The sequence below is a fragment of the Trichoderma reesei genome (assembly GCF_000167675.1).
Source record: "Trichoderma reesei QM6a unplaced genomic scaffold TRIREscaffold_3, whole genome shotgun sequence".
NCBI lineage: Eukaryota > Fungi > Ascomycota > Sordariomycetes > Hypocreales > Hypocreaceae > Trichoderma > Trichoderma reesei.
In genome coordinates, this window is record NW_006711150.1 from 1113066 (window position 1) to 1133075 (window position 20010).

A 20010-nucleotide genomic window follows, 5' to 3' on the forward strand; every position below is an offset into this window, starting at 1 on the left:
GAAAGAACATCTATTGGTCTCGTTTGATCCTCGTACATACAATACCCCCCTTCCCTTTTATACTTCATTCCCATCCCTCGATCCTGCTTCTACACCTCGTCGTGCTACCTAACCTAGACCGCAACACATCCATGTGTAGGTAGGTTAGATTGTATGTTGCACAGGACACGGCAGCCCGCATCAGAGGTTACAAAACCAAGGAAGATGGCGAATGAATTATGAATACATAAAAGATGCTGTGGCTTATATGACTTGTAAGAAAACAATAAAGAGTAAATGATCCTCACCACCCAATCACAACACCTCCGACCTGTTTTACCAAGGGCGGTCATTGTGTTTGACAACAACCGAGAGAAATGTAGCTGACCAGCCCGATTATCGGTATCCCGAGTATTTCTGATCGCTCACAAATTCGTGCGGATGCACCCCGTCTCCGCCAGCAGAGTTGTTTTCTCTGTAGTCTCCTTGCTGTCGGCTGCCCGTCAGGTCGCGGTACATGGGGTGCGGCGTAAAGCCGACCTTCTCGTCCTGGTGCTCCTTCGACTCGGGAATGCTCGGCGCGTAGTACCGGTCTCCGCTCTTGGAGTAGGGAGGCAGGTTTTCTTCGTGATCGGCGACATACGAGGCCTCGAGATCGCCCCTCTTGATGAGGAGCGAGTTGCGAGCATCGAGGGGCGTCAGATCGTCCATGTCTCCGCGCATTTTTTCTACAAGATCGTTAGCAAAACAAGAGACAAGCAAGAGAAGAAGAGAAGAAGAGAAACTTACCCATCTCCTTTCTGCGCGCGCGGTGGGGGTTCATCTTAATGGTTGCATTGATCGCGTTCCACGCAACGAGCAGTGCAAGCGCACCAGTCAGCGTTGACTGGATGGCAATCATGACAACACCCATGACAGTCTGTGTGGTCTGCTGAACGTTGAACTCCTCGACAAAGACAAAGACGCAAACCACCGACAGCACTCGGACAATGGCAATGAAGATGTTGATGATGTTGCTGGAGCGGCGCTCAAAGGGGCGCGTGGCAACCAGGAGAGCCAGCATGGCAAGCTCGAGGATCAAGCTGATGACGGTCTGGGCCATGCCGTGGCCGTCGCCCGCGGCGACAAGGCAGCCCTTGATGAAGGTGTAGAGGATGACGGGCATAAACAACCACCAGTACGACTTCTGATAAGCCTCGTAGAACATGGAGTACTTGAGCCAATTCTGCTTGTCCTCGTAGAGCTTGGAGGCATCGCCGTCCTGAGCCTTCAGCCTGCGTGCCGTACTCCAAATCTTGTAACCAAAGAACATGAGGACAGCGGTGAAGATGCCCAGCGAGAGTCCAGCCAGAAGCTTGGCTGCCCAAGAGTCACCGAGTGTGAACTGAAACACACAATAGAGCACCCAGATTCCGTAGAGGAGCAGGATGAGAGTAGTGAGCGTTCGAGCAATGGACGTCCAGTAGTGCTTGCGGAAACCGGCAAGGGACTGTGGGAAGTTGCTCCCATACAGCGACCAGAACTCCAGAATGACCTTGACGAGCAGAAGAATCGTCACGACCGAGGCGATGACGATGGCCACGATGAGAAAGGCTGCCATGAACATGTCCGACTTGGGAACACTCAATGACTCGGCAAAGTTCTTGAGACCTGAGATTGTGTGGCTGAGCTGGTCGTCGTCGCCCCCATCGTCTCCGCGGCGGGCGAGCCTGGAAACACTGATCTCGGTCGTGTTGGATGTGGCCTGCATCTGCTGGAGAGCAAATGTCATGTTTCTCAAGTAGGCCACGCTGTCTTCGGTAAGGTTGCCACCGGTCTTGGCTCGGAAGTCGTCGATCGAATTCAGCAAGCCGTTCCATGGGACGAGGCCGATGGAGAAGGCAAAGTTCTTTGCAAAGTTCTGGTAGATGGGGGGATACTTGACGGAGAGCATGCCACTCATGGCCATGCCCTGGAACCAGCCGGCAACGTCCGTGAAGGTGGGACCAACGGTCGCGACGCCCACGCTGGAGCCCGCAGCACCTCCCGAGATGGCCGAACCGACTGCTGAGACGCCACTGGCGACGAGGGACACACCAGCAATGCCCGCGGCCACATAGGACACGGCGGGCACGTACGTCGTCTTTCCATTGGTGATCTGAGCCTGGATACAGGCCACCCTGGTGTTGTCCTTGATGCTGTTGAGCTTCATCACGGCGTTTGCAGCGATATCCGGAACGCTAAAGGCAATGGAAGGAATCATTGACGCATACTGAGGCGGCACCTTTTGGCTGCCCTTAGCAATGAAGTTACCTTCGGGCAAAGGACACAGCTGTTCCACCCGCGTCTCGGCATCGCAAGGGTTGAAGGTGTTTGTGAATGCGCTGATGCCGTAGGCGGTAACGTCGAGGGTGGCCGTGACATTCTCGCTGCTGGTGCTGGTGCCCTCGATGTCAAACGTGATGATTTGGGCGTCGTTGTCGTAGGTCATGCTCAGTTGATGAATCGTAATAGAGGGCATGCTTCCGCAGTCAATGAAGCCAGTCGTCGTCAGGATCTGGTCGCCCAAGACTCCCGTTATCAGCATTGCGCCTAGGCATAGCGCCCTCCGGGTCGTCGACTTCGATGCTCTCCGAGCCATGGTTCGTAACCCTTGTGGTGGAATGAATAACGCGAGTTGCCCCAGTTCTAATTCGGAACCCCAAGTGTATAAATCGATTTAAGAAATGCAATCCTCTTGCAGCAATCGTCGTCGATATAGCAATACCCAAATCCAGTATCGAGTTTCCGGCTAGAGTCGTTTTGTCGCAAATCGCCTCCGTATGTCGATGCCCAGTCTATATGCGAATCGGTAAATCGGTTGTCGAACTATGTATAGAAAGAAAAGGAGAGAATGATCGGTCGAGTCTTTCGGTATATCCAAAGAGAGAAAGAAGAAAAAAAGTGGTTGAAGAAACACTGAAAACAATGCCAGCTAGTTCGATGAGTCGGTTGATTGAGAGCGAGTGACGCCAACCTCACGAGGCAGCAGAAGACAAAGAAAAGAAAAAGCGCCCACAGGGCGAGTATCCAAAAGAACCAGGATCAACCCGAGGAGAATCGAAGAACTGAAACCAGATAATGAGCGGCCAATAGTGCTTCCGTCTTGAGAGACTTCAAGGCGTTCTCCCAACAATGACCGAAATGTTGTTCCCTCTCTTCACAACGGGATATTCATCAAGGAGTGGAAGCGGTATAAGGGTGTGTCAATCGAGATTCGCTCGTGCTGTTGTTCAAGTCGCTCAACAATGATATCGAAATGCTGGAAATCAGACCTGTGGCGCTATGTGAAACAGGGAGCTTTCCAGAGCATCACAGGAGAAGCCGGTCGTTTGAGGAGCGTCGCTGGAAAGGAACAATGACAACGAAGACGAATAATGAATGACGGGCGTCCACAGTCGAACAGCGAGCTGATTGTCAACAGGGACAGAAACTAATAGAAGAACGAGAGAGAGAGAGAGAGAGAGAGACAGAGAGAGAGCGTCAAAAAGAGCAAAATGAAAGTAATGGCAAGACTAAAATTGCAGAAACGAGGAAAAAGGGAAGAGAAGGAAAAAAGAAGGGGAGCACAAGACCAGATCCAGACTCATTCACTCTCTCTCAATGTCCGTCCGTGGTTGAAACATCACGAAAGGGGAGCACCTTCCTCGCAGCCAGGGTCCCGCCCCACCTGCCTTGCCTGCAACCAGCAAAGCCCCCCCAGGAACCGAGTCCCGCCTGAGCAGGTCGCTACCCAAGCGATACCTCACGCACCTCCCTGTTCTGGCAGCGCCGGAAGGTCACTGCCAGGTCACATCCCGGCTCCTGGGACCTGGGCGCAAACTTGGAACCTCTTGCAGGGGGGAAAACTTACAGCGGTCTTAGGGGCAGATCCAGTGGAAGGGGGGTTGGAATGGGGGCACTTGATTGGCCAGGCGCGGACCGAGGCTGCTGGAGGCGCTGGGCTGGCTCGCTGGAAGAGGTGCGCTGAAACTCGGGGCTCAGACGGCTGCGTGTAACCCGGCAGGATCAACAACTGATAGGGGCATCAGATCCAAATGCAATAGTAAGCACATACACGAGATGCTCAACCACTGCTTGCCTCGACAGGCTCGAACAACAGAGAGAAATACACTTTGCAGCTCTCCATCGAAGCATTGACTCAGCAGTGCGGACTACCACTAACTGCAATGGAAGTCATTAAAAGACTCACTTGCAGCCGGGGGACCCAAGAGATCCCCCCAGTCCATGGCCATATGGAACCCAAGATTTCAGGGATCGTCCAGCGAAATTACACCTCAAGCTTCGTTCTCCTCCCCCAAAGAGTCTCCCGGCAGCGAACGAGATGAGGAAGATTTCGGCTCGCCCACTCGGCACAGATGGAGAATAGGGAAATCACCGGTTTGAATCTAAGTAAATACGAAGGGAAATGTCAAAATAGAAACAACCAATTATGCAGACGAGAGGCAGCCTATCGCTTCTCCGTACCTCAGTCTAGAAGCTCCTGTTCTGACTCTGTGGAGGATTACTTACATACATGTACCTACCTAGCTCGACCTGAAATAACGGAACAATGCCCGAGCGTCTGTCCAGCGTCTCATCTTCATAGCTTTTGCCTACCAACACATCAAGACATCATTCTCATCAAACCACTCTGCACCAGCAGCTCTCTCACAATAACACTCTCAAACGGATATTCGACTCTCTTCCTCGTAGACCCACGATCAATTGGATGCCTCTTTGGTGATCCAATAATCGAGAGTGCCCAATAATAAATGCTTCCCATCGTATCAACCGCACGCCTCACGCCATGATCTACACCGCACAGGCCCCCTCGCCTCCTCACACAGCCGCCCCCCCAAAAGCAAAGCAAGGCAACAAGAGGCGAAGAAAAGAGACGCCTGAAATCCCAGAAACCAGAGAGGCCAGCATCTTATGCATTTTCATGATTCATGCCTGTCAATGCAGGAAATGCATTACCTTTCCTCCACTGGAAACATCCCGTACGCGTACTCTGGCGTGTCTGCTCCTCCCTCTCTCCTGATCCGTATCCAATCATCTGATGATAGGTAGGTAGTACTAAGGTAGACTCCGCAGTGACCTTCAAGGGGACGACAAGCCCAGAGCAATCAACCCCAGACTTCTCGAAATACAGCCGTCTCCACCAATGTGTGGCATCTCAGGCTTTCTCTTCGTATTATTAGTATATCGCTGTACATAATCGCCCATGCATGTCTCATCTTGCATTCTATACCCGTCGGCTACGCGGCTAGATGTGCAGAGCCAGACGCATTTGTCTATATGACCGCTTTGCTCACATGTCAGAGTGGTGAGATGAAAAGCAGCTTAATTGAGATGTAATTGCAAGTCTATCAGCACGAATTCGATGGCTCATGTGAAGTATAATGACCTGGCAGGGCAAAAAAAAAAAAAAAAAAAAAAAAAGGTTGCTTCAGTTCATAACAATGTGCTCTGCCGTGACCCAACTATCCCAAAACGCAAAGACGTTGACAAAAGCCCCAACCTCAAATTGCAAGTAAACGCAGGGGAATCGTGTTCAAATACTATACTACCCGTCCCAACATCCGTAATGTATTGTCGCCATAACCCATCCTCAAACGAGGTTCGGCTCCAAAAAGAGCTCCCAATGATCATGCCCAATAACTCATGGAAAGAGAAGGGAATTGAGGTAATGCAAGGCTATAAACCTGCTGAAACAAGAAGAAGGAGAAGAAGAAGAAACACCTGCAGCAAACGGAAGGAGAAATCGCCCTAGAAGAAAAAGAAACAAGGAAATGGAAAGAAAATCGCAACAGCCGTGTAATACAACGCTTCAGAAAAATCCAGACACCTGTCTATCATCCCAGCTCTTGGTATCTAGATGAATCGCGCCCTGGTGAGGAGAGTGAGAATAGGTCGACAGCGTTTCGTGTCCGCTGAATGGGCTGCCGTTGACGCTTGACGGGTCCATCATGTTGTCGTACGCCATCTGCGCGCCCATAGGGGGGACGCCGGCAACCTGTACGGGCACGTTCTGCAGGCCCAGCGCATTCAGGGGTGGGAATGGTGGCTCCACCTCATTTGCCATTGTCATGTTGGCATACGGATTCGACCCCTGCACATACGGAGCCGAAGTGACTGGCATGTCCTGAACCCGCCGGCCGGGGTCGTAGCCTAGCGGGCTAGCGGCCATCGACGGGGGTTGATGCAGGCTGTGACCGATGCTCTCGAATTGGGGAGAATAGAACGGCGTGAAGGACGGTCCTGGGGGCATCACGGGATACATGAAGGTGCCCTGGGCCTGCGCATACGACACTGGTTGCTGGTGCGGCTGCTGTTGGGGAGCCATGGACGGTACGGAGGAAAGCTGCTGGTGTTGCTGGAGCGGCTGCTGCTGCTGCTGCTGCTGCTGGCCATTGTCCACATACCGCATGGGGGCAGGCGACCTCTGCTCTGGCATGAGCGGTATCTCGTGCCGTGGGGGCGGATCCTGGACCGGGCTGATGATGGTATCCGCCGCCAGTTCTTTTGCCTTGGCCGCTACCAAGCGCAGCACGGGAAGCGAGATTTGCTCCATATGCTTGGCCAGATGAACAGTCAACTTCTTCCACGTCGGGAAGACTTTGCCGCAGAACCTGCACGGCTCCTCGTGCGGCTGCTTGCTCGTTTCCACATGGCACTGCTCAACCTTGTGCCAGGTGGGATCGACCGTGCCGGCCTTCTTCATGGCCGCCTTGGTTTTCACCTTGGGCTCCTGGAACTTGTGCTCGCGGACGAGGTGCTGCAGGAAATTGTCGCGGCGGTAGCACGTATGCCGGCAATCTTCGACATCGCACATCCACCACTCCAAGTGTCGGTGGCCCTCGTTTTCGTGGCGCACCCAGTCGGCCTTGCGCTTGAAGATCTTGGGATCCCGGCACTTGTCCCAGGTGCACGTAAAGGGCTGCACGTCCTCGTGCACGTGCTTCGTCCAGTCGGACGGCTTGAGGAACTTCTTCTTCTGGTAGCATAGCTGGCATTCGAACTCAGCCGGCAGGTGCTGAGTCGGCGGCATGGGGATGTCGGTCGGGAAGCTTTCCTGATTGATGGCGCCCTCGGTCGGCGTGACATCGTCGTCCTCGTCATAGGGAGCCGACAAGGCGTCCAGCCCCTTGCTGCCGCCATTACCATCTCCTGCCCTTGCGCTCAGCACATTCGCTGAGCCCCCAAGCGCCAAGCAGAGGGGACCGCAGGGGCAATTGGCGCCGAGACCGAGGTGCTTGACCTTGTTGTTTAGTAGCTGCTTGTATCGAACAATTTGCTGGTGCGCAATGCGATCTACGAGGTAGCTATTGGCCGGTGAGAGTCCTGGGTTCAGGGTCTGGATGTGTTGCTGAAAGCCAGCAAAGTTCGGCGTAATGTCGTCAATAATATTGGGGTTCATCTTCATGTCGTTATCTTCGTAAAAATCGTCATCTTCGTCCTCATCCTCGTCTGGTTCGACGGGCAGAGCAGCTACTGGCGGACCACCAACACTCTGCCACAAGTGGGCGAGACTGGAGCGAGTACCGTCGGTGTTACTGTTGGTGGTGGAAGAGGAGGAAGCTGTTGGCTTGGGTAGGTCCGACTTGCTTCGCGGCCTTCTGAGAGAGTTCCTGATATTGAGACGGGGACCCTTGGAGGTCGAGGGCGCAGGAATGGTGCTGATGGATCCAGCGCGCGAGTGCGTCGTGCCGATGGAGGCAATATTCTGGCCCATGGACACCAAGGCGGTGTTGATGCTCGGGGCCTGGTTTTTCTTGCCCCAGCTGGACGTGCGCGATAGGGGAGAAAGGTGCGGCATGCTATCACGCTTATTGTGAGTTGAAGTGGGCTCCGCCTGGTCACCCGCAGCCTCGCCTTCTCGCTGTCCGCTGCGAGAGCGCTTGCGCATGTGAGAGCCGCTGGGGCGGCGGACAAGGCCGCGAATGTCTTTAAAGAGACTGCTGGACCTGCTGCTCTTATCGCCGCCTCGACTAATGGACAGCTTCTTCAAGAAGTTGCCGCTGGTGACACCCTCAATATCAAGGTCGACAACGCTGGGCAAGCTGCGGCGGCGAGTGCCCCATGTTGCAGCTCGGGAGATGATAGAGTCGTTGTCACGACACATTCTCTCGAACCGCTCGATGGCGGCCTGCGAGCTCTGGGGCTGATGGCGGCTTTGGCCGCCATTTCTGATAGAGTGAAGCATGGGAGCGTCAGCCCAGCCGCGGTTGGCATAGATAATGTCATAATCCTCGTCCGACAACTGGCCGGCACCATTTGGGGCATAGTACGTCTGGCCGGGGATGTACTTGTTCTCGGTCTGGTCGCCAAGGGGGATGCCATCGTTGCTATTGCGATTTTGCTCTTCTGCAGCATTAATGTCCTCCTGGGACGGCCTCTCGGGAGTAACGGTGTCATGCGCATTGCCGGTGAGCCACTTGCCGACTTCCTGGTTCTTCTCCTCAATCTCTCGGCGGCTGATAATCTCATTGATGCTTGCAATTTCCTCGCCAGGCCGCCTCTTGGGATCTAGGCCGGAATGGCCGGTGACAGGGTCACGTCGCCATTGGCCTATGGAATCCCTTGAAGCAGTGGCTGCAGTAGCCGCCTGGCCGTGTCCCTGGTTCGCGGACAATGTGATCAAGTCTCCCGCGGACTCGAGGCCGCCCCGTACCGTCGAGGGACTGTCTTCAAAAGTCCGCTCAACGGTGTGTATGGGTCCGTTATTGTCCTTGTCCCATACGGAGATGGTGACTCGGGGACTTTGACACCGCATATCGACAGGAGCAGGCGCCAAGCCGTCCTCGCTGGATCGTCCACTGTCGGTCTGGCTGGGGGTCAACTGAGGTGGCGGGATGACAAGGGGATTCGGCTTGAAGGCCTTTTGGAGCTGCTGCGGCGAGACGGAGCTGGGAAGCTGATGCTGGTCGGGCGGCGTGAGGGTTGTCCTCTCTTCACTTCCCGGCGACAACGTGTGGACAGAGGCTGTTTGGTCCGGCGTCAGAGGATAGGAGTCGTCGTTGGCATTGTGCTCTTGCTGGGGCTCAACTGGTGGGGTATTGTTTAGTGAGAGGTCCCATACGCTCTGGTCGTCCAGGAATGATGGTGTGCCGACCTCGGGATTGGTGAAGTTGGCACCGAAGAAGGGGTCGTCGTCGAAGTCACTGAAGTCGCTAGACTGGTATATGCTCAGCGTCGAGGTGGATCCGGCAGGCGTTTCCGAGGGATTGGCGGGTGAGAGGGAGTCGCTATTGACGCGCGACAGGAAGGGCGACAGCAGGTTGGAGTCGATAGACGAGCGCTGCTGCTGCTGATGCTGATGCTGCTGCTGCTGCTTGACTTGGCGCTGTTGGGCTGCCGGTGAATTGCGGGGTTCAAGGTCGAAGGCGAAGTCGTGGTGGTTGTCGGTGTCGAGAGGCAGGGTGAAGCCTTGGGCGGTGGCGGATGCGGAAGACATGATTGCTCCCGGCTGGCGCCAGGTGGAAGGGGATGCCCAAGGATAAGTAGTCGGTATAGTCGGTATATAGGCCGGATGTGCGAAAGAAGGAGGGAGGATAGGAACAGACGGGCAGCGCAGCGCAGAGGAGCGGTGGCTTTCGGGCGCGGTGCCAGCAGTCGACAGGCAGCCGGGCCCTAAAACTCAAACTGAGGTGGTGCGCGCTCTCTGGAGAAGGGCAGCGTCACGTCACTGGTCAAGGATCATGACCATGTTCCTGAGCGAACGGGAGAGCAGCGGTGCGGCGTGGGTTGTGGTGAAAGCTTATTAGGCAGGACTTGAGCTCGGGAGGCGCAGTCGGCGAGCGATGAGGCTTGCGGCGTCTTGCTGTGAACTAATTAGAAGTTAGGTGTCGAACGAGAGAGAGAGAGGAAAAAAGTAGGGCAGCGGGCGGCCAGCGAGCTGATGATGGGATGGGACATGGGCAGCGGGCTTGTGTGTGGGTGCGGCTGGCGGATCTAAAGGCAAAGGCGCTTACCACCTGGATTAGGCTGGCGACGGCACCCCTGCTAAGCGACTCTGCTCGTTTCTGGTGCTTGATGCCACTGTTTTTGTGCCCGCGATACGTGTATTCCTGTCGAGTACGACGTGCCAAGGTCCAGCTGCCCGAGTCCGGAGCATCATGGTGGTGCGACCGGGTGCCTGCTGGTGCTCCATGGTGTCAAGTCTCTTGGGTGCGTTTGTGGTGCTGAGCCGTTTGGGCTTGAACCTGGACCAGGGCCGCGACGAGATTGGCCAGCAGCGAGCCTGGGGGTGGTCGGGTTAAGGTGGTGATGGTGATGGGTTTCGGTGGTGGTGGTGGTGTGGGAGTGGGGGGGCGATTGCGGGAGGAGAGCGCCTCGACTTGGCACAGACGAGCGAGAGATCGAAAGGGACGATAGGGGGAAAGCTGCAACTCTCGATGATTCCGGCTTGTAGTTGAGTAGTAGTAAGAGAGAAGGATTTTAAACCTGGCGATGGTTTTCATGATGATGAGGAGCAAGGGCATTGGATTGAGGGCAGCTCGAGGTTTGGCGGGGGACAGACAGCAGCAGGTACTGCGCGGTACTGCCTTCCTTGACTGAAGGAGGGGGAGCCGGAGCTGAAGATGCAGCTGCTGAAGCGGAAGGTAGCACCAGTTGGCCCGTACCTGCCTGTAACTGGCACCGGGTGCCTCCAACCTCCAACCATCTCAGGCGAGGTACCTCATGGAGTACCTCTGAGGTACAAACAGCTTCCATCATTTCGAATCACTCTAAACCTCTCTCTACCTACCTACACTTTCATCGACTCTCCAGCAAACCGCTTCCATCGATACATGATCACATTAGTACCGTAGCCTAGGTCGGTACAGGCGTCTACCTTATCTGTCCGTCACCGCTGCTGACCACGACAAGATCAAGCTGCTAAACGGCATCCCTGGATCAGCTTCAGGCTCAAAGAGGCGCGCGGTTGCTCCTCGACTCCAGCAACACTCGAAACCATCAGTCCATTTGCTGCCTCAGGTCGCCTCTACCTAGGCTGCATCCAGCCTAGCGATGTGCGTGCTCTTCTCTTCTCTTCTCTTCTCCCGAGCACCAGCTTCAGCTTCACACGTGCCAGCTCTCCCCCCTCACACACACTCGTACCAGGTATCACGACAACCACCAGTCTCGCATAAACAGCGCAAGAAGCACGGCTTTCTAGAAACGCAACCGCCAGGGCATCACCATCGCCAATCTCTGAGCCAACAGCCTCAAAGTCTCTGGCTGTCAGGAAGCTCGACTCCATAGCCTCCACTACTCGACAGGAAAAAAGCCTAACTTGACAACAGCATTGCTAGGAGGATGTCAGTGGGGCGTCCTCGCGATCCCAGGTGCCAGAAAATGCCAGCTCCGGGGTCGAAAAGCCTTACGGACAACTGGCCATGCATGGTAGCGCGCTACCGGCCGCCCGCCTACGAACGTGGCGCTGGGCCAGGTACTCCCTCATCCAGAGCCGCCTGACCCCTGGCCCAGATGGGTCTCCAAGGTGGGCACGAGGCTTGCGGGCTCTAATTCCGTGGCTCCCAAATGGGCTATGGCGCGCTCTCGGGGCCTGTGAGGCTATCTGGCATAGGCCCAAGTCGGGTGGGCGCCAGCCCCCAAGGCGTTCTCGCAAATGGAACACAGCCTCATGAGCTCAGAGTAGCTCGCCCTGTCTAGCCCTTGTGGTAGTGCCTGTGGCTGTTGTCACCACTCTATCGCAATTGTTTTCCTGCAGGTCCTTGATCGAGATGACGCTGAAAGAGCAGGCAGGGCAGGGCAGGGCAAGGCAGCAGCACCAGGTAGGATGCGAACCGCAGCACGTCACGATTGACTGAGACATCGAGCTTCCACAACCAATGACATCAGGGACGTGTCCAAGATTGGCCGTGGAGTGGCACAGCATCCAGGTTGCAAGACGATGGCGTGTGGGATGACAGAGGACGAGGACTCTGTACCCCATACATTCTCGGGGGAAAACATGTGGACAACCGCATGCCTGATACTTTTGCTCGGCAGGATCAGGACAGTGGCCCTTTCTGGCCATGCCAGCCGGGCTGGATGATCCAAGCATGGGGTGGTAGTATTGGTAACACGCTGCTTGTTTCTCAAGCGTCTCATGCCATGTAAACTCAGGATACAACCCTCTTGCATGCAGCAGGATCGAGCGACGGCACACTTGCTGAGCGCTGAGCTGCTTACGGCACTCTTACTGCTCACCGGCACTTTACGCTAGCCACGGAGCAGATACTGGATATATGCACATTATTCATGGTTCTGTGTCTGGGTGAGAGCAGATGGAGAATGACGGAACAAGCAGATGAACAGACGAAAGGGGCATGCAGGCAGATTCTTGGCGTCTGCTTTGCATGTGGCGTCCAGGCACAGACGAGTTGGTCGACGCCACGGATTTTCACACAGAGTCTCGACAGCACAGTCCAGTTCGCCGGGGGAGCAGCAGCAAGCACTGCCCCGTGTCCTACCGTGCGGCTGAAGCTTCCGGCACCTGTCTCACAGACGCCGTTGGCCTGAATCGATACCAGCATCGGCTCCGCCTCACCTCAACCCCGATAACGATCGATGTCTTGTATGAAATGCACAGAGCGAGTCCTGGAAGATTCGACAGAAGCCTCCACGGTCCTACTCTGCTTGTGCCTACTGGCCCCCCCAAAGGCCTGCATACATGCTTGATCCCTAGGGGTACCAGGTAAGCACAGCTCCCAAAAAAGTAGGGCTGTCTGGTATGTACTCGGTAATACCACCCGACGTCTAAGGTATGACCATATGTTCTTGCTTCGATACCAAGATAAGCCCTCGGCTTCCACGGCGCGTGCCGGAAAGGGCCCATGAGGCAGATTCCGCCTATCCACGAGGCATCTCGCAACTCTGAAGGAGCAAAGTGAACCGTCTGAAACACAGCACAAGTTCGCACATGTGGGCATTTCACAAGGGGCCTCCCGCCTCGATCACATCTCGCCGGCTTGCATCTAGTCCTGCGCGCCACTGATCGGTCAACTCGATTTGGACACGGCGAGTGCCGGCGGCGCAGCAATCCTGGAGCCTTGTGGGCAAATAGGCGCGCTGTCTGATCGATTACCGCGCATCCTCTTGCGGCTGCAGGGCTGCCCGGTTGCCTTGGTGCTGTGTGTCGGTTACCCGGTGATGGACGATTTCTGGAAGAACAACCAGACTTTTCCTACGGAATCGGCTTCCTCGCGATCGATGATATCACCGTTTTGAATTGTGTGCCGCTGTCAATATTGAGCAAAACAAGTGATTGTTGAGATCACGATGGGAAGTGCTCATACTATGTGTGCCATGTCTTGTAGCGAGCAAATCGACGCCACGTTATTTCATCCCACCAAGAGATGAGGCGATGCCACGTGATGCCTCAGACGACCAGCAACCAGCTGCGATCCCATGATTCTTTGCACTTTCAACCTCGCCTTCACAATAAACGCTCAACTCTATGCGACTCGACGCATCAACCAGAAGGCGTTGAAAGCTCCTGAGCAGGCGAATGAGCGATACGAACCAAGGGTGGAAAGGGTGAAGGCAGGGAACTTTTTATCCACGCGTGGTTCATTGCTCGTCTGCCCGCCATGTTCAGGGTTCGTCAACCTCAGACTTCATCTCAACGAGAAATACCCAAGCTGACGATAGGTCTTGTCGTCAATTTGCAGCCGCATCCAGAGGAGACGATGCATCTCCGGCTCCATCGAGCTCGGTCCGTCGTCTTGACATCTGAAGAGTAAGCGTCACACCACGGGTCTCAGTCCTCCACACCAACAAGCATCATCTCACGAAGCCTCAACCCCATCTCATACATATATGCGTATACACACAAACATATGTGCTCCCTCTTCACTCACGACACTCGCTCACCAACCCCAGGCTCGTCGAGATCCGCGCCGCCCAACGCACCTTTGAAGGCGCCTACATGCGCACCGCCCTCGGCATCTTCTCCTTCTCCCTCGTCATCCTCAAGGTCTTCACCGAGGAGTTTTACGGCATCGGCGCCCTCTTTGCCGCCTTTGGCACCGCCATCCTGCTCGTCGCCGTGTACCGCCGCTACCAGGGCAACCGCCAGTTCTTCGTCGCCGAGTCGCCCGACGATGACGGCTGCGGCGACACGATACTGCGGCGCAAGTTCCGGACGAGCGGCGACACGGTGGTGCTTTTGACGGTGCTGAGTCTGTGTGCGTATGCGACGCTGCTGGGGCTGACGTGGAAGCTGAGCGATATGTGAAGAGGCGATGCGGCGTTTTTGCTGGTGCTCGCTTTGAGGGGCGACAGTGATGGGGTGAATCCAATATTTCTATGTTTTACCGAGTTTCATCAGGTTGTGCTTTGTTGTAGTATGAGGCATGTTGGTCATTGGTGCAGTGATTTGTCGGGTTTTGTTGTCATTATGCTCTCACCACTTGAGCAGATTTGCGTCATTTGAAGAGTGGGAGTTCACCCTTGGCAGTTAACATGAGGTGCATTCGCCTCTTTATATTGTGTTCGAGTTTGTTTGAAGCGATGTAGTATCCCTATGATGTGAGCTTTGTCTTCCAAGTCCTTTTTAAGTAAGTTCTTAAAGGGTCTAAAGTCCATGAGCTCTGATATACATTTTCTAGTGTATTATTCGCGAATGTCCGACTTATGGCCCTTTCTTTACTTTCACGTGTAGGATCTTGTGAGACATTCACTCTACGGGTTCCCTCAAACATTCCATCTCCACTGTACTGTATCAGCTATATGTTCATGAGACATCCTTAAGCAGAAGAAGAGAACTCACCTAAATAGTCCTTTATGAGAATTCGTCTCCATAATCACGAGTCTTACCCAGGTTCCTCCACGCCATAAAGCACCCATCCGCTTGAAGAAAGTCAAAAAGCTGAATTCATCATCAAGCAAAACACTTCTCCACAATAATAACACACCTTACACCAAGATTTGTGCTATAATTGACCGTTATTGTCAACCTTTCTGATACGTCTCCGTCCTCATCTTGTCTTTCTTCAACACATCCACTTCACGCTCTTTATGCGAGAATCACGTTAAACCTGGTACCCAAAACAGCAGATCATAAACATGCAGAACATCAACCACTCAGATTAACCTTTAAAATGCTTTCCAAACAGGAGACATTTCTCTTCCAAGAACAATCAACAGCCCTGACAGGTGATATTAAAACCTAGACCATGTTTCCCTACCTATACCCTACCTATCCTACCCTATCCTATTCCTTCCCTTGACGAGTAAACCCTCATTGTAATGCCTAACAATCTGTAAACATAAGAAAGACAACGAAAGAACAACGCAGAAGCAAAGCTTTGAAAAGAACGAAAAAAGAAGTAGCGACAGAGATAACACCAAAATGCTCGCAATCAACCCTCAGCATAAAGCTGATCAAATTCTCACCAACCCCCCTTTCCCTTCCTCTACCCCGAAACCCCAAAACCCCCACTCCTTGAAACTTTTTGACCAAGATTTCTTTCGCAAGAAAAACAAAAACGTCCCCCGTGTTCGATCCAAAGAAAAACAACAAGACAGCAATGGAAAGAAGAAAAATCTAATCCGCTTGTTTCCGCTCTTGTGTGCGCTGTGCCGGGCACATCAATGTAATATTCCAGCCCCGCTCTAAGAAAGACAAAACCAGGATCCGGTGATGTTCGGCCGTTCAGTTGAAAGATTCACCCGCTAGTCCATCGTTCTATGTACAGTTGTCGAGAACCCTCCCATTTGTGTGAATATGTTCGCATCGTATTTCGTCCGTTGTTGAATATCGAGAAACCCTGTCGGAAGCCGCAAAGTCTGAGTGGTGGTACATTGTGAATTCGAGCCCATATAGAGGTAGATTGCCGAGGTTGGTACTCCTCAAGTTCGCTTGTTGTTCTCCATCGTTGAAGATCGAGTTGCCGACTTCTGCCATGATCAGGGAAGACAGTAGCAAGACATGTATCACGTGGTAGATGCTCTTCGCCAAACACCTGATTTCATCTCAAATGGCCGTGGTGGGCAATCAATTTTCCAACCAGATACCCAATAGTGCGGTTTCTTGGCCGGATATCAAATTCATCGCAACCCATGACCATTCGTTCTCCCATACTCCAGCTCTTGATCGCTTTAATCAAAGGGGTGGCTTGAATGTTGATCTTCTTTCCCGGTCTCCAAACAAGTGACGAGGCTGGTCGAGCTTTTGCCATTCCTTTTCCAAGGCTAGGATGCTTCAAGAGGGCGATAGGTGTCTCCGGCGATAGACTCAATAATATACCCTTTATCGAATTGAAAGCCATCCTCCACATCTCTAGCTTCAAGGCAGAGACAGGCTTGTACCGCCTTTTCGACGCCAAGAGGGTTCATGACCGGAATTTGTTCAGGCTTATGGGAGCTGAATCGGTGGGCTTCGGGCACTTTGATTTTCGGTGAGGTGGGACGATATTCCAGAAGTCAGAAGCATGCCCTGCTTCTTGCGGAGAAAGATTCTTCTCGTTGGCCAGAACGATTATAAAGGAGCGGTTGAACGACCGGTCGGTATTTTACATGTGTGATCTGTCGCCCTCGCCGTATTCTCCCCAAGGGCGATAAGCACCTCCTTGTGTGTCCGGTATCTGCTGTGACATGAGCTGCGGTTGTGGCTGCTGCGTCTGCGTCCGTGCCTGTTGTTGTTGCTGATGTTGTTGTTGCTGCTGCTGCTGCTGCCATGCTATCGGTGTGGAAGACTGAACACTGCCGCCCATTATTGCAGGGTCAATGGCATGCTCTATGCCCTCGTCCGTTCCACCAACAGGCACACCTCCGTAGATTGGCGTGAATTGTTGCGATTGTCTGTCATAGATTTGATTTTGGTGCGGCACTGGATAGTAATGCGGCGTGCCTTGACTTCCCAGCATCTCACCGCTGAACGACATGGATCGGGGAGGCGGCGGCATGCTGTTACTGTTCCATGTTATATCGCTTCCAGTGGCATAATTCGAGTTTGTCCAGGTGGTTGAGGAGGCCGACGGATTCGCATACGGTGACAGCGGTCCACCCACGGGAATCGGGACCTCGGTGGGAAATGGTCGCCAAATCGCATTCGGGTCGCGAGGCTTCGCCATGGTGTCGCTGTTTGTGTCCGTAGTCATCCATCCCGTTGAAGGCGACTCCCCTATACCATACGATGGCCCAGGTGGTACGTTATTGGACGATACTGTGTCAGTAGCAGTTAGCATGGACAAGTTCAAAGGAGCAGACTCAATAGAGATATCTTCGAATACAAACCTTCCATGTCTGGCGGAAAAAACTCTCCCTGGGGTGTCTGTATCGCCGGATTGCCCATGCTGGGCACCGACGCGACAGGCATGGAAGGATAATGATGACGCTGCAGTCCTTGATCGACGGAGCTGCCACGGGATATAGCAGGCGACGAAGATGCCGTCACAGTGCTGGAGCTCCCAGGCGTTTGAGGCGGCTGTTTCTGATCGTACGGCTGTTGCTGGTCCACCGGATGGAAGCTACACTCCTTCTTGAGTCGTATGCAGTTGACACATCGATTTTGGTCCTCGGTAGATATGATGCAGCGTATCTTGCGTCGACGGCAATGGCCTGGCCACACGTTAGCAGCTGACCAGGGGCCGGCAGCACCGGGCCTGAACCTCTCTCAGGCAGACGGGAGGGGGAAGGGGGGGTGATTGGGAGGAAGAGGCAGGACTCACCACAGGCGATGGATGTTCTATGGTAACCCAGCTTGTTCCTCTTCTTCTCGCCCATCTGTGGCGCCAGGGACTGGGATTCCAGGAACGACGATGGGGTCGCACCACCCACCGTGGGCGTCGAGAAGGATCGTTTCAAGTAGTGGGGGGGATTTCCTCGCATGCTGGCCGCCATTGCAGAATCTTGTATCCCCCTCAGGCTCCCAGAGGGAGATTTGGGAGGTGGCATCGCAGACTGTCCGTGGTGCATCTACTCCTGTTGTGACGGGAGCCGGCATACAACATTTGATGAGGCAGTGGCGGCGTCGACAGCTGGTGAAACGGGGTCACGGGGATCTTAGATGAGGACGAGATCGTAAAGGCCTTTGTGGGTTCGAATGAGCAGGGAGGAAGCGACAGGGCGGCCGCAGCCATGAACAGCAAGGACGGGTAGAGCTGTGCTGGTGGCGTTGGGAGGTGCCAATACTCTCGACCGGTGAAGCTGCAGAGCCAGGAGTGAATCACGCTCGAGCCTCAGGTGGCAAAAGGATAGCTGACCTAAGACAGCTGGATGTGAATGGGAGCCAAAGGAGATCCCATGCCAGCTCTTGGTCAGGCCCGATCTGGCAATCTATGAAATCTCCTGGACCTTCTGGTGCCGGACACGGGGAGATCGAGATGGGGCGGCTCTGGCGACGACCAGATGATGGGGAGGTTGATGAAAAGAACACAGAGCGGGAAGACGACTTGATGAGCCAGGTTGCCTCGAGTAGCGGCTTTGTGACACCCTACCTGTGCAATGTCTAATGCACACTCGCCCCGGTAACCATGCTATGGGGTCTGCCATAGGGCTATTATGCCTGTCGATGGCTATGGATGCCTGCCACACTGGCTGGAGCAGAGGCAAGGGTATGCAAGGCCCGACCACCCAGCCCTTTTTTCGGGTGTGGGGAGTGATGGAGCTGCTTAACAGGAGGAGCCGTACGGGTACGGAGTACGGAGTCGCTCGACACCCCTCCCCGTCGACACCACTCTTGCTCGAGCTGCGAGGACCAGCAGGCGTACAACTTTGTACATGTGAGTACGAGTATGGGGTCCACTCGATGAGAACCAAACGGCTCGATCCTCGCTGGCCTCGGCCAGAAAGGGCTGTGTGGCATGTGCCAAGCGGCGAAGCCATTGTCAAAGGCGGATGCTTGGCTGACAGGTCAGCGACGCGGCTCTGGTGAATAATGCAAAGTAACGGAGCCTGATGAGAGAAGAGCAAGGAAAGGAGACGAAGGGAAGAGATATTACTAGTTGTACGCAGTTACCTGGTTCTGGTTGTTCAAACCGTCGTCATCTTACTACAACCGATGTGGAGACAGTTGCTCCCACATGAAATATCGTCCTTTGCCATTGCGCATCGTGCCAGGATTTGTCACCCTCAGCGGCATCGGCATAATGACAAAAAGAATGGGGTTAATAAAGGGACAATGCCTGGCAGCATCTGTTGCGTTCTAACCAGGCGGGAACTCCCAGATCCGGGTAGTATGCGTACCCTGCTTCTACTTTTCTTCTTCCCCGTTGAGTGTGTGGTGACGAGGCAAAGAGCCAGCGGTCGTCCCGGAGGGTGGCACACAGATTGGCCTTTTGGGCGTGTATATAACGAGTACCGGCGGACTCGGCTCGAAATTTGGGGGAAGGGCGTCTGAACGAGCACTCCGTTGGCAGACAAGTATAGCTGTGTATGGGCGTGTACTCGGTGATATTATCTGCTTACCACCAGCCCATGGCAACCTCATCGCGATCCGTCCACGAAACTGGTGCGAATGTCTTTCCTGACTCCCATAGGGTTTGCCGCTAAAAGCCTGTCTTGTCATTTTTAACACGACCTCGAGGAAGTTTGATTTGCGGGAGGCTTCATCTCCGACAACCAATAGCGTGGCCCCAAAGCCAGCGGTCGGAAAAAGCAAAAAGAAGGCTTCGAGAACCGACAGCCAGGGCCAGGTGAGACTTGTTCCAAGCTAGTCAATGGCTCACCTCTCCCACATCTTCGTATAGCCGTGTCTCGGCATATAGGGCAACGTACGGAGCAGGAAGCCAATAGCCTAGCGAAGTAGTACGAGTACAGCACACACGAGCAGTGGTAGCGGTAGCTTTCCTACCACTACATACGTCGTAGTACGACAGTACGAGTAGCAGGATGATGGGAACACTGGCAAGGGTGAGGCTAGTGAGCGAATGATTAGTTGCACTAAAGCTAGAAAAGCAGAGAGGCGGCGCTGTGCTGTTACCATGGACAAGGGCAGAATGGAAGAAAAAAAGGAAACAAAGAGAGAAAAGGGTAACACACCTTGTCCGACGCAAGGGAGGCGAGCAAGAAAGGGCTGGGCTGGGGAGTGGTGGCCCT

The 20010-nt window shown here is 54.2% G+C and overlaps 4 protein-coding genes across 4 annotated transcripts; 1 reads left to right on the plus strand and 3 right to left on the minus strand.

Annotated features, from left to right (window-relative positions):
* Positions 1–375: 375 nt before the first annotated feature.
* Positions 376–2599, minus strand: TRIREDRAFT_104395 (uncharacterized protein; the record flags this gene model as incomplete). Its single annotated transcript, XM_006962889.1, has 2 exons — positions 376–707; positions 769–2599. 2 exons carry the CDS (start codon positions 2597–2599, stop codon positions 376–378), a joined length of 2163 nt encoding a protein of 720 aa, XP_006962951.1.
* Positions 2600–5809: 3210 nt separating this feature from the next.
* On the minus strand, positions 5810–9449 carry TRIREDRAFT_120428 (uncharacterized protein; the record flags this gene model as incomplete). The annotated part of the gene is made up of 1 exon (XM_006962890.1): positions 5810–9449. The coding sequence occupies exon 1, from the start codon at positions 9434–9436 to the stop codon at positions 5810–5812; it is 3627 nt and encodes a 1208-aa protein (XP_006962952.1). The 5' UTR covers positions 9437–9449.
* A 3956-nt stretch (positions 9450–13405) lies between these two features.
* On the plus strand, positions 13406–14287 carry TRIREDRAFT_45512 (uncharacterized protein). The gene is made up of 3 exons (XM_006962501.1): positions 13406–13568; positions 13641–13708; positions 13852–14287. Exons 1-3 carry the CDS (start codon positions 13560–13562, stop codon positions 14204–14206), a joined length of 432 nt encoding a protein of 143 aa, XP_006962563.1. The 5' UTR covers positions 13406–13559; the 3' UTR covers positions 14207–14287.
* Positions 14288–16484: 2197 nt separating this feature from the next.
* Positions 16485–17962, minus strand: TRIREDRAFT_120430 (uncharacterized protein; the record flags this gene model as incomplete). Its single annotated transcript, XM_006962891.1, has 3 exons — positions 17643–17962; positions 17209–17532; positions 16485–17137 (listed from the first exon to the last, which is right to left on the minus strand). The coding sequence occupies exons 1-3, from the start codon at positions 17887–17889 to the stop codon at positions 16485–16487; spliced, it is 1224 nt and encodes a 407-aa protein (XP_006962953.1). The 5' UTR covers positions 17890–17962.
* Between the last annotated feature and the right edge of the window lie 2048 nt (positions 17963–20010).

Bases quoted from the DNA above. Each gene is read 5' to 3' on its own strand.
- TRIREDRAFT_45512 (XM_006962501.1), top strand. The intron at 13,709-13,851 runs GTAAGCGTCACA...CACCAACCCCAG, and splicing joins GTCGTCTTGACATCTGAAGA to GCTCGTCGAGATCCGCGCCG.